The sequence below is a fragment of the Metopolophium dirhodum genome, chromosome 6 (genome assembly GCF_019925205.1).
Source record: "Metopolophium dirhodum isolate CAU chromosome 6, ASM1992520v1, whole genome shotgun sequence".
Taxonomy (NCBI): domain Eukaryota; kingdom Metazoa; phylum Arthropoda; class Insecta; order Hemiptera; family Aphididae; genus Metopolophium; species Metopolophium dirhodum.
The window spans coordinates 27387175-27400360 of record NC_083565.1 but is presented as its reverse complement, the minus strand read 5'-3'; the positions used below and the strand labels follow the sequence as shown (position 1 = coordinate 27400360).

The window sequence follows — 13186 nt, the reverse complement described above, 5'->3', positions numbered from 1 at the left end:
ATAGATAGGTAATAGAACAATAGTTTAAATATCTATGATTGTAATATTGTAGTAGGTATTATGGCACCACTGGTATCTGCTGTGAATTGTTATCATGATAATTTTCTACAACTAAATTGTTATTTGCTAGTTTCTACGAACTAAGATATATAGTTTGTTACAAATATGATAGTACGATAAATTTATTATCTAGTAATAATTAGTTTTTATAGTTTGTTTACTGCCTTGTAATATTTAATTTGTTTTCTATGATTTACTGCCTTTGTTATTCATCATGAATTCGAGACAAACCAATTATTATTCATTAAATATATTAGGTTTGTTATTATTTTTAATCTAAGTTTAGTTTTAAACGTTAATATTAGTTTCTATTGGAAAGTCAATAAATTACTAGGAAAATAAATAATTGCTTCAATTAATAACTGCTTCAATATAATTATTATTAGTATTCAATGATTACCATTTAAATAAAATTAAGATGGCCTGGCCAGCATCTAATGAGTAATTACATTAATATATAAATCACTTTTAAATAATTTGACAATATTATTTAGATGTGTAAAAAAAGCTATTGAATCATATACAAAATAAATTAAAGGTATATAAAAGTCAAAAGTTTCAATTTTTTTGTAAAGTTTCATGAAAACATGAAAAGTTTCTGAAAAGTTTCAAGAAGTCAGTGAAAACATGAAATTTTACATTTCTGCGGGTAAGTGTGGGTATTGTAAAAATATGTAGGTAGGTAGCTAATATTTATGAAAAATGCTCTGCCTACGCAGTGGTGTGATTGCATATTGAACATGATCCTGCAAAATAGTGTATATATCTGTTGTCGACGGTCTTCTCAAATCGGTGTTGTATTACAACGAAAAAGAAAACCTAGTACACATTAAACAGCTATTCATCCCTGAGTTCAGATTGCAAAACATTTCAGAAAATCTACAAATATGAAATTCTTTTAATATACATAATAATATGCACAGTACCTACACAGTGTAATAATTGTATGATAATAGTACCTACTAATGTTAATTATTTATTATGCTTTTAAATATCAAATTTATTTGTATTGACTTGTAATACCTAACAAAATTTAAAATAATAAATTGCTTTATTTTGCATCATTTTGATATCAATCAATTTTATCATTTCGCTATTTTGTGTTAACATGGTTTTGTATTTTGGTTTGCAGTAGATTACAATATATTACATTGGTTTTTTAACAATCAATAAAGATGAGTCAATTTATATACAACAGCAACGATGAGATGATTAATTCATTAATAAAGAGAAAGTATATACACACAATAAATGTGGAAAAAGTGTTCAGAAGTGTCGACCGAGGATTATATATTACCGATGATGATAAACTAAACGCCTATAGAGACATAATTGTTGTGCAAAATCATTGCCATCCTAGGCAATCGTCAGCATTTGTCGTTAATTTGTCTGCACCGAGTGTTTATGCTACTGCTTTAGAATGTTTGGATCTCCACAACGGTCATACTTTTTTAAACATTGGTTCTGGCTTAGGGTATTTTAGTACTCTAGCCGGCCTTTCATTGGGTATGCTTTATCTCAAAATTTATTTATTCTACTATCTATTTACCTATCTATTTATACTCTTTAAAGTTTAAATTAATTGTAAAAATTTTCCTTATTTTTTTATAGGTGTTAATGGAATTAACCATGGCATTGAAATTGATAGTTCTTTGATAGATATTGCTTATCAAAAGTTGGAAGAATTTAAACAAAATTCTGCAGCAATTGATTATTTTGAATTTTGTGAACCAGTATTCATCGAAGGTATTCATATTAATTAAATAAGTACTTATAAATGATTAGAATCTTGTAAAAAAGGTCTGATCAAATGTTTAAAAAATAGGTTATAATGCATAAGTTTTTTGAAGATAATAGTATTTAACATTTCCTTACGAAATCCATTTTATAAAATAACTTATAATAAAATTAAAAAGCCTGGTAAGTTTTGCTGCTGTATAGTTGTTGTTGAGTCTTCCTTTTCGTTTAGTAGGTCAGTGTAATAAATGTGATACATTTGAATTCAATGATAATTTATTGTATCTGTCTGTCAATATTTCCAAGGATATTTTATTACATACTACACTACTCCGTGCTACGAAATTATGCATATAAATGAAGAAGCTTTGCTGTCTTCAGTCCAAATTGCCATTGCCATGTGACCAGTATGTGTCTTGGAATAATATGATTTTGTCTGATGTACTTTGATATAAAACAAATGAACTGGTTATCTTGAGGGACGGATTCACAAGGATTGACAAATTTAATTGAGGGTTGCATTCTCTTGTGGCACAGTGTATAATAATTTATTTTTTTATTAGTAATATTGTAGTTTGAACTAATTTTAGCAAAAAACATACCTTTACACACAATCTATAATATATATTAAATATTGTTAGGTATAATTATATATCATGTATTATTATTATTAAATTATAAGTCAATATTAATGTACCATTGAAACATAAAATTTAACTTAATATTTTTAAATGTCATTGTATATATAGGAAATGCATGTGAACTGTTGTCAGAGGGTTACTATGATAGAGTTTACTGTGGAGCTCAAGTACCACCAGCAAAATCTTCATTTATGAAGGCTCTTATTAAAGTACTGTTTTATTCAAAAGTAAATCTTTAATGATAAAATAAAATAAAATGTCTTCATCTGTATTTAGATAGGTGGTGTATTAGTTATGCCAATGGAAGGGTTCCTCGTAAAAGTAATAAGGAAAAGTGAATTCTCATGGAATACAATTGAAGTTTTGGAAGTACGGTTTGCAGATCTTGTGCTAGAAAAATGTAGTAGCATGAAAGTTGCAATGTTCCGTAAGTTAATATATTGTAAATTGAAAATGAATAAATTTTAAATTGTTGTTGTTTTTCAGCTACTATTGAACCATTGAGTTTTCAAGAGTTGTGTAGATCAAATATCCGTGCATCCATACGAGATAGCTTGATTGAAAGTCATCCTAGCTTGCAAATGCACACTAAATGTAAACCAAAAAAAAGTTATGATCAAAAAGGAAAATCATTAGAAGCTGGATGTTCTGAACAAAATAAAACATTGCCAGAGAAACCAGAAATTGCAAAAAGAATGAGAATGAACACATCATCTTCTACTGTCACAAATCTCTTAAACAGCCTATCTACCAATAGCTTATATAGCCAACATTTTCGTAAGATGTCCATCTCAGAAAGTGATTCATCTGACTTTGATGATTCAGGTACTGTTGAACCATTGGGTTTACAAGAGTTATGCAGATCAATTATTCATGCATCCATAGGAGATAGCTTAAATAAAAGTCATCCTGGCTTGCAAATGCACACTAAATCTAAACCAAAAAAAAGTTATGATCAAAAAAGAAAATCATTAGAAGCTGGTTGTTCTGAACAAAATAAAACATTGCCAGAGAATTTAGAAACCACAAAAAAAATGAGAATGAACACATTATCTTCTACTGTCACAAATCTCTTAAACAGCGAATTTACCAATAGCTCATATAGCAAACATTTTCGTAGGATGTCGATCACCTCTAGTGATTCATCCGACTTTGATGATTCTGATTCTGATAGCTGTGAATTATCTGATGAAAATACTCATAATGGTGATGATAAAGGTTATTGGTGGTTGCCTCATAGAGACATTTACTATTACAGCAATAACGTTAGTGAAGAAGCTAGAGAGTTGATATTATACCGCTTTCTGGGTGAACGTAGAGAAAATGAGTTGAGTAAACTTCTGAAAGTTAAAATTGATCAGTTACAAGTACCAGCAAAGCTTAAACTATTTCTCAACTATAACAAAGAAGATTAATTGGATTTTTGGCTGTTTATGAAACATTTTTTTATTATATTAACATTTGATTATTTAATTTCTGAATTTTTTTTTTTTATATGCACATAATAAATATATTTCTCAACTATACATTTTTTCTAGCTTATAGTTGTTTATTATAATCACTTAATTATAATTTGTACATTATTAATTATCAACTACTATGTATTAAACATATTACATTTCAGATTTTTTTTAGTATTCATTGTTAAACAAAGCAGAATAATCATTTTTGAAAAAATACAATTTCCCTCTCCAAATTATTTAAGCTGTGGTATGGTAAAATTAATAACTAGCACATTTATATGATTTATGTATTATATTGTGTTGTGTTTTTTTTCTGAATTTTTTGTTAAATAATTTATGTATTTTTATTTATCTTTATAATAGCCATGAAAAAATTATGTGTATTATTTTGTTTGAATAATTATATTTACAATAATTTATGTTTAATAATATTTTCAGATGTGTAAATGTGTATAATGATTAATATTATCAATTATAATAATTATTATTAAATTGTGCTAAATTATTAAAATATAATATGTAAACATCAATAATGGAAAGTTTATTCAACTTTAATTATTAAGATTTTTTTTCTTAAACATAGTTTATGGAATCCAATATTTTTCTCTTTATGTCGTAGAAATGTATGTTTGTTGAAATGCATAATATTAATTTGTTAGAAATGAAATAAATTAATCACAATTCTCAGTAAGGTTAAAATGAAACATGTATTACTTTTAAATTATAACTTTAAATATAAATCTACTCTAATTATAAATTTTTAATTAATACTGGGTATAATATATTGTTATTTACATACGTTAATTATAACTTGCTGAAAGTGAGTAGGTACTGACTTTGGAGCAAATGTTTGTCAAAAATAATACAACTTACTGCAGTAAGTTACACCAAAAAGGAGTTGAACAATCACAATTTTTTATCATTTTTTATGGGCTACGCAATATTATTGTAAACATATTATTATTATATAATAACAATAATCTTTTGTTTTTTTGTCTAATCTAATTTATTTTAAACTGTATATACTAAGAAAGTCTGTGGTTTAAAATTATAAAATGTAAATCTAATATATTAATAATCTATAATAATAATAATAGTATTTGTATAAGAATTAAGATCACTGATCAAATTTAACCCTGGTAACTGGTAGGTAATCCGATTTTCGTGTTGGTCTTAACAAAAAATACGTAACTAATTACTCTAAAACATGCAGGTGAATCAATTTCTGTCTGTTATTTCACTTATCAGCAAGCTTGTATTGGGTTATGGGCTTATGGATTTTATGGAGTTCCAAAATGCCCCAGTTGCCCTCAACCTTATTTTGTTATTTGGTTTATTTGATATTACATACTAATAATTTAAATAATAATTAAATGCTTACAATGCTACTGTGTTTATAATATGCAGTCATTAATGGCTGATGCGTATTAACTCAATGCGCATTGGAGTTAATCTGGGAGTTGGCTGCATATAAACGCATTTTTAATTCGCATTAAAGTAATGCGCATTTAATTCCATTCGTCAAAGAGAAATGCATGTAAACGCTTTAAGTATATCTTTAATCGTGGTATACGTTTATATGCAGACTAATAAATAATAAAATGTATAAAGTATGGAAAACTATAAAATGATAATTTATTATTTAATTATATGTTTATAAGGTTAATATTTTTTGAATAATAACAGAATGACAAAATCTATATCGTTTATCATTTGATTTCACTTAACTTCAAACTTCCTACCAATAATATTTATGGAATTAAACGTTTGGAAAATGAATGATGCACTTCGTTTAATGTTTACCCTATTTTAATCACAAAAAAAAAATTGTCACCCATCCACTTACGAAGCATAAAAACCGCTGGCTGAGCTAACTATAAATAATCCAACGACCGTCAGAGGTTGTCTTAATCATTGAGAAAAATATTATAATTAAATTAAAACATAAATGATAAAATAAATTATTTTTTTAGACAAATTTCGTACCCCTACTTATTCTTTTTTTTTGTTGTACCTATTACAAATAATAAAAATAACAACATTTTTAACAATCGTGCGTAGATTTACGACTTAGTTTTTGAGATTTTGATAAATTTTGTCAAAATATGAATTTTAAATTAAATTGTAGGTAAATAATCTATGTTTATACTTTATAATTTTAACAATTGACGATTAATACGTCAATACATCTTGTATTGTACCTAAAGTTTTCTGAATTTTATAGAATATACCTACCTACAATAAATCATGAAAAAATAAATTAAAAAAATTTATTTAGATTTAAACTAAAAAAAATTTATTTTGTCATGCAATAACTGTTGTCAAAATATGTATTGCACGTACCTATAGTATATCAATTATTAATATATCTAAAATAATGAATAGTATAATACGTTATTACTTATCAGTTATATCACATGGTTGAAATGTAAGCAAATCGCATAGATCAGTGGTTCTCAACAATTTTATATTCGAGTGTACCTACCACCTACACAGTGTTATGTTCATGTATCACTTGACCAAAAAAACTACAAATTATATAAAAAACCAAAAATTATATATCTTTACTGTTGTCTATGGCAAACCACCTCACCACAGAAAAAAAACGGTCTAATTCAGGACCGCATTAATTGTTCTATGGCATTATACATCGTAGTCGTATCCATTATTTATTATCTATGATTGAATGACCGTCTAATGTGCTTAGCAACTATTTATTGCGACTGTTCACAGTTACACATTTTCACGTTTACTTATTATTCTAGTTGTTTTTTTTTATACGACAGTGCAAATTTTTTCTATCGTCCTACCCGAGTTTTTACCTATAAAACAATACCTAGTGGGTATAATCACTATAATCCTCAAGATTTTTGCATATAAATTCTATAATATTCCTTCATATATTACAATGGAGTATACTATAAACAAAAAGGTAAGTTAGGTATATTCATACTTACACGGCTAAAATGCACTTAACCAATCCCCTCACGATTTTAAATTTTTCTTTTCAAACGACTTGTTTTTTATGCTCAAAACGATGGTGTACATTTTTTTTTACCAGAAACTATTATTTTAGAAGTTATAGCATTCCAAAGTTTGGGATTTTACGTTTATATGTGCTTGCGCACAGTGCCTTCAACAAATTAAAATTTTTTTTTATATTGGTAACCATACTCTCATCTACCTGAAAAAAATTGCTTTTTAACACCATTGTTGAATTCCGATGCCAACCAAGGTGGTTTTACAGAACACAGTAAAGGGATATTTTCGATTTTTTTGTCCGAGCGCATGTAGGCCGGATTAAGAACCTATTGTGCCCCGGGGCTGAAATTTCATTTGGACCCTTTTGACAAAACATGCTTTACAAAGCCAATCGCTACGCTCGCACGAAGTCACATTTTTTTAACTATTTCACAAATTGACCATTGCATTATAAAATTATAAAATTAATAGGTATATGTCATGTATGTCTATAAAACTGATAATTGTTGTATAATAAAAGTTAATACTTCATATTTCATTAATTTAAATTTAAATTTTCATAATAACTTTTAAATTTATTAACAATATACTTGAGTAAATAATTGTTTACAACAAATATAAGACAAAAATCATTTTATCAAATATTTTTTTTTTCTTGCTTTACTTGAAGCCAACTCTCTTAGTACTTCATTTAAGTCTAATGATTTTAACAAATGGCAGTATTACCAGATATAAATAACATTATTAACTATTTATGATATTATTGATATCAATAAAAATATTATATAACAGTTGTCAGTTAAAATGCGTTGTGACTGCTCGGACATATTGCTCATGTTATCGAGAGTCATGTGGCTGCCTTGAACATTTTTACGGTCACCAACCACGGGCCGAGACCCGAAAGCCGGAGTGCCGTGGATTTTTTTAATAATAATAATGATGAGAACAGGATAAATTTGGACCAGTAATATGAAGGGAGATCAGCAATGAAATAAGAAAAACCTCAATTTGGGGAAAAAATATTTATATATATGTTTATTTCATTGATCATTTAAGTTGGTGCCGAGAAAGCTGACTGGCATAAAACTCGATCTAGCGAAACCACAGCCAAGGAGGTGAGGCCTGTGAGTTTTGCTGGGCGTCGCGGGGTTGACAGACCACGGCGCTTGCCGAAGGCCGGGGCGTCCACGTCGCCGGCGGATGGATACTGACTTTGAAAAGTTTGCTAACACCGGGCCACCGTCCCATTTACGGTTGATTAAGTGAATCAACCGGTGACACGAGATCCAATCACGGCGTCTCTGACGAACGTTTCGCCTGAAGTGCGTGAGATGAGAATCACAGAAGGCCGTCGCTAGCTCCTATACGCTTAAGGCGACGCGTCGGGTGATTACTTCTCCGAACATCCCTCATGAGTACCTTGACCGATAGATGGTTCACATTAGCTATGTGCAAAGATGTGTTCCTGGCGGGAGAGATCAAACCGAGTGGATGGGAAGGCGTACCTGCGATCCGGCCGCGGAGAGGCGGTGATCTGGATTCAGTCAACCACTCGCAAATGACCCTGCTTTAGAGGGAGGACTCCGACGCAGTGCACCAACCTCGACAGCACGGCGCCGCCAGCGGCAAAACCTTGAACGCATCAGCCCGTCGGGGCCGGCAAACGTAGTCTGACGTCAAAAACAAGCACAATTTGCTACCGTAAGACTGAAACCACCGAAGAGTGGGCGGAGCCAGGGACCACATACCTGAACTACGGGCAGGTAACATCTTAGTAACGGTAGGCAGAAGTGAGGGAACGGGTGCTAAGACCCGCCGTCGCCGTAAGAACTGCAAAAGAAACTGCGGTGACGACGGCGACGGCGGGCTCGAATCTCCAGTTGCTACGCGGAAACCGACCGTTACAAACAACACGAGGCCACCAGAACTCTGTAGGCGGCAGAGCGAGGGCAGGTTCGGGGGACCGCTGGTTACACCGGGCTGATGTTCCCGTGCCCTAACGGGTGAAGCGCCCACCGGCCGGGGAGGGGCTGGCGGGCCCCTGGAGCGGTCCGACCTAGGTCGCTGAAAGGGCATCGAGGTAACCCCGTGAAGACTTACTGGCGCGTCCACCCGCCTGGCGAGGACGGCCCAACCGGGTTACGTCGAGTCAGGTGGGTGGACTGACCAGTACAAGTACACACCTGCTACCGACCGCGCTAAGACGAGTCACGTTGAGAAACTGGCTAAGCCACAAAAGGTCTGAAATGGGTAGGAAGGCGGGGGGCGCCCGAACAAGGCTACACCCTCGAGCGCCCTCACGAAATGCTTACTCACTTTCAGCAGACCAGCCACTCCAACAGTATACGCCAGAGATGGACAGCTTGCCAAGTGCAGGTCCTCATGGATCGCAGAGCATCTGCTTACACATACGACTGCCCGCCCGTCAACTACGAAAAAGCTTCGCGCTCAAGGTGCAAGCGATCGGAGCGGACCGAATCGCGGAGCGCGGACTCACGGAAAAACCAATAGCCGTGTTCCAGACGTATCAACGCACTGAGGAAGGGCAGTCCTGATAGGCACGTCAAAAGACCTCGACGTGGGTCCCCGAATAAGGACGACCGAGGTGATGGAGGGCACCTTCCTTCTCCGCACGGGAACAAACTACCCGAGTGGGGGTACCATACCACCTGCGACAAACCAGTGGGCTTGGGCGAGAGGCGCCAGCACACGACGGGCGAAGCAGACGCGGACCTCTGCCGGCGCGCTGGCGCTTCTAGCACGAACCTGACTGAGAGCACACGGGCCCGGCCAACTCGTGGGCGAACACGTGCAAGATGGAAGTCCGGCTGGGGGAAACCCACCGACAAGCACTCAAACCCGAGAAATCGGTACGGACACGGCATCCGGCAAAAGAAAACCGTACCACTCCAAAAAAGTCACACCGCGGCAGCGTAAAAAACTGCTCCGATGATGATGCTAGTGGGAAAAAAAAATCGTTGTGAGTACTTTGGATAACGGATCCTTCAATCTCATACCGCGGGCGACGAGAGAGCCCCACTGAAAACCCGACATTGCTAACGCCCGAACGGTATCAGTGCTCGTCGAGCTTTGTGGCGTGCGTCCGGCCGACGCGCGCGGGTACCTCGCGTGCTCGCGCTCGCCGGCCGCGCTTCCGCGACTTATGTGGATGGCCTCACGGAGACTGTCGGGAGTAGCGCCTTAGTAGAAGGGGAGGAATTTGACTGGGTCGAATCCAGCGCTCGCCGACGTGGTTATACGAAACCCACCGATCTATCTCGTATGAGAGCAGCCGGCGGGGGACCGTCAGCTTGGTGCTAGGGTGCCCTGACGAAATCCGTCGGAGGGATGTGAACGCGTCTTAAAGGCGTGAAGTAGCCGCCCTCGCGGCATATGGCTAAAGGTGTAAAAACCCCCGAAGGAATGGTCTTATACTCCCCGTCACACAGCCGGTTAATCAATGGCATAAAACTCGGTCAGAATGTCATAATAATAAAAGTATGAATTTATTAATAGTTATAATAATAATAATATACAAATACCGTTTAACGATAAGTATAAAATAAAGCTCATCGCACGGTTCTGACTGAGCGGTTCACCGGCAGGAGAAATAGGCAAAAGATACCATATTTTCAATAACAATAATAAGAAACAATAATTAACTAAAGTACCAGCCACGGTGAGAATAATAATAATATACAAAACATTTACCAGTGAATAATTTTGTACTGTGCCGCCATCCGGCGCACCAGCAAAAACAGCTGCTACTCGCTCATGCTTTTGTTTTCGCTGAGACGTGAAAAAATGTAGTGCGGGCTTTTTGCTCTGTCGGTCGATACTCAGCGATCTTAGGTGGCATGAACAGATGACAGGTGACAGGGGGGGGGAGTCACATATGCGTAGATAGCGAATGAGTGGCCGAAACTCTAGGTATTTGGTTAAGGTGTAATGATATGCTCACACACCATTATAATAAACTACAATTTTTAGAATAATAAAAACGGCCAGACTGTCGTTTGTAGAAATCGGTCGCATCAAATAAAACCATTAACAACGACAATTAAGATATCGGCACGCACTTATAACGGTATTACGTAGGATGTGTGTGACTTTATTTTATGCTGTCACCAAAGAATAATCTAGTTCCCAGGCCCACGATAACTTTTTGATAAAGCCGCCCACTACTCTCTGGTCAGCATCCTCGCGTCGTCCCTTAAATCAGTGCATGAGCACCAACCACCAGAGTAACAACCTCTCAAGTCCCATAGAAACCGATTTCAACGAGCGACAACTGGACTCCTTATGCGAGCAATAATCAGTGCGTTCTTTAATTCAATTTATTTATTTGAAGTATAACTTTGTTTTATCTAAAACCTAAAACTCCTACAATATTATCTACAAACAACTGCGAATCAGGTAAGGCATATAATATAATATTTTATGTTGATTGCAGTTAATACATTCTATGTGCTTTTTTCCATAAAATTATATTGTACGGTGTATTTGATCTAGTTCTCGAATACACGATCTCGAGAGCCCTTCGAACACCTGGAGGAAGGTAATAGCGTAATTTTAATATTTTAATATAACTATCGACAGGAGTCGGAGTTTATATTATTTGTAATTTTTAAGTTATTACAAAGGTATGGTGATCGTTGGTGATTATAAGAACTTGATAATTATATCTAAGCCATAGGTACTAGGAGGGGAGCGTGTGTGTGACTGCCGTACAGGTGGTGCGGTCATCTATCGGCGGAGACCTGAGGTCCGCGGGATAGCATGTGTTATCTCGTCGCATGTTGCGCGCATAATGTGTACCTGCTGTATTATATCGATTCTAGAATAATAATAATAATACACTGATTTACGTTGGATGTCACAGCGTCTTTTCTACCATAGTGTTTTTACCATAGTATTTTTACTATGTTTTTGTCGATAAAAAAAAATAGTTTTTAAAATATAGAAAAACTATTTTTTGAAATCACCGAAAAATGTGTATCAGCTTAAAATTGTTTGGGCCCCTTTCATATTGGTATTTGAGAGGGCCCCGGGGCTTACACCTCAGCTAGACCCCCGCCCCTTAATCCGGCCTTGAATTACGCAGCGCAGCGAGCGAGTGGCAACGCTAGCAGGTTATGTGATTTCTAACAACATTGTTGAATTCCGAGGGCTACCCAAGGTGGTTTTATACAACAAATCCAGGGATATTTTCGATTATTTTGTCCAAGTGCAGCGCAGTGAGCGAGTGGCAACGCAAACATCACTTTTTTCGCAACAGTTCAGCCGATGATAAATGTAGCATAATGAGTATTTACGGGTTATAATAATATAAACGGAAAAATTCGATTAGCTAAAACTTCGAAACTAAATTCGTGCTCTAAATTCTGATTACACCGACATTTTTTTCACCCAAAAAATAACTATGTCCCACGACTTGTTAAAAAACATATTATAATTGTAGTTTGTCGGAATGACTTATAATTTTTAAAATTAATTTAGTACTATCGATATTTCAGAATCATTTTAACAAGGAGATGGATTGTTGTCAAATTGATTTACTCAAAGAACAGCATAGTCCACACAAATTGGCTAGTTGAAACCTACTCAGATCAATTATCGGTTTGTCGGTCTGGATATTTTATTTTATTATAGCCTGTAAGTTTATTTAATATTATAAATTACAACAAAATTACTAAAAATTTAATTAAATTAAAATTTTTTTTTGGTTTCAATGGGATTAACAAAGCGTTGGAAATTAAATTCTCATTTTTAGCGGTTTTTTCTAATTCATCGGTAGTTTTTCCGTGGGAAAATCTATTGACTGCGCATAGTTTGTAATACAATTCCTCGATTCTATTCGCGAATTTCACTACGCTTTCCCCTTATGTCATACGTGCCGTATTTAACCCTATTGAAAAAGCTCTTTCCGAAATCTTATATGCTCGAATGCCCCTTGTAAATCGATTTTATTATGTTACTTCCAAAGCGTTCCCCGTTAACTTAGAACTAATAATTTTTAACAATTGTAACTATTATAACAACTGTTGTTTGTCTGTCTCTGCAATATCTTTAAGTGCTATTTCACATGTGTTTATAAATTCTGCAACGTCCTTTTTACCCGTGAAATTTGGAATCATAGAAACTGCGTTGTCTAAATCCATTTTATATTTTACGCTCGCAACGCGTTTCCTAATTATTTATTCTAATTGAATGTGTTTTACAGGTGGCTCAGATCTAAAACCTGATCTACTTTTTTGTTCTTTTTGCTTTTCACTTTTATGTGGAGTAAGAACCTTACCTAAC

At 34.6% G+C, this 13186-nt stretch overlaps 1 protein-coding gene across 1 annotated transcript; it reads left to right on the top strand.

The window, feature by feature from the left end:
* The first annotated feature begins 204 nt into the window (after nt 1-204).
* Nucleotides 205-3853, top strand: LOC132947388 (protein-L-isoaspartate O-methyltransferase domain-containing protein 1-like). The gene is made up of 6 exons (XM_061017661.1): nt 205-317; nt 1193-1566; nt 1672-1806; nt 2547-2647; nt 2715-2865; nt 2925-3853. Exons 2-6 carry the CDS (start codon nt 1236-1238, stop codon nt 3851-3853), a joined length of 1647 nt encoding a protein of 548 aa, XP_060873644.1. The 5' UTR covers nt 205-317; nt 1193-1235.
* The last annotated feature ends 9333 nt before the right edge of the window (nt 3854-13186 follow it).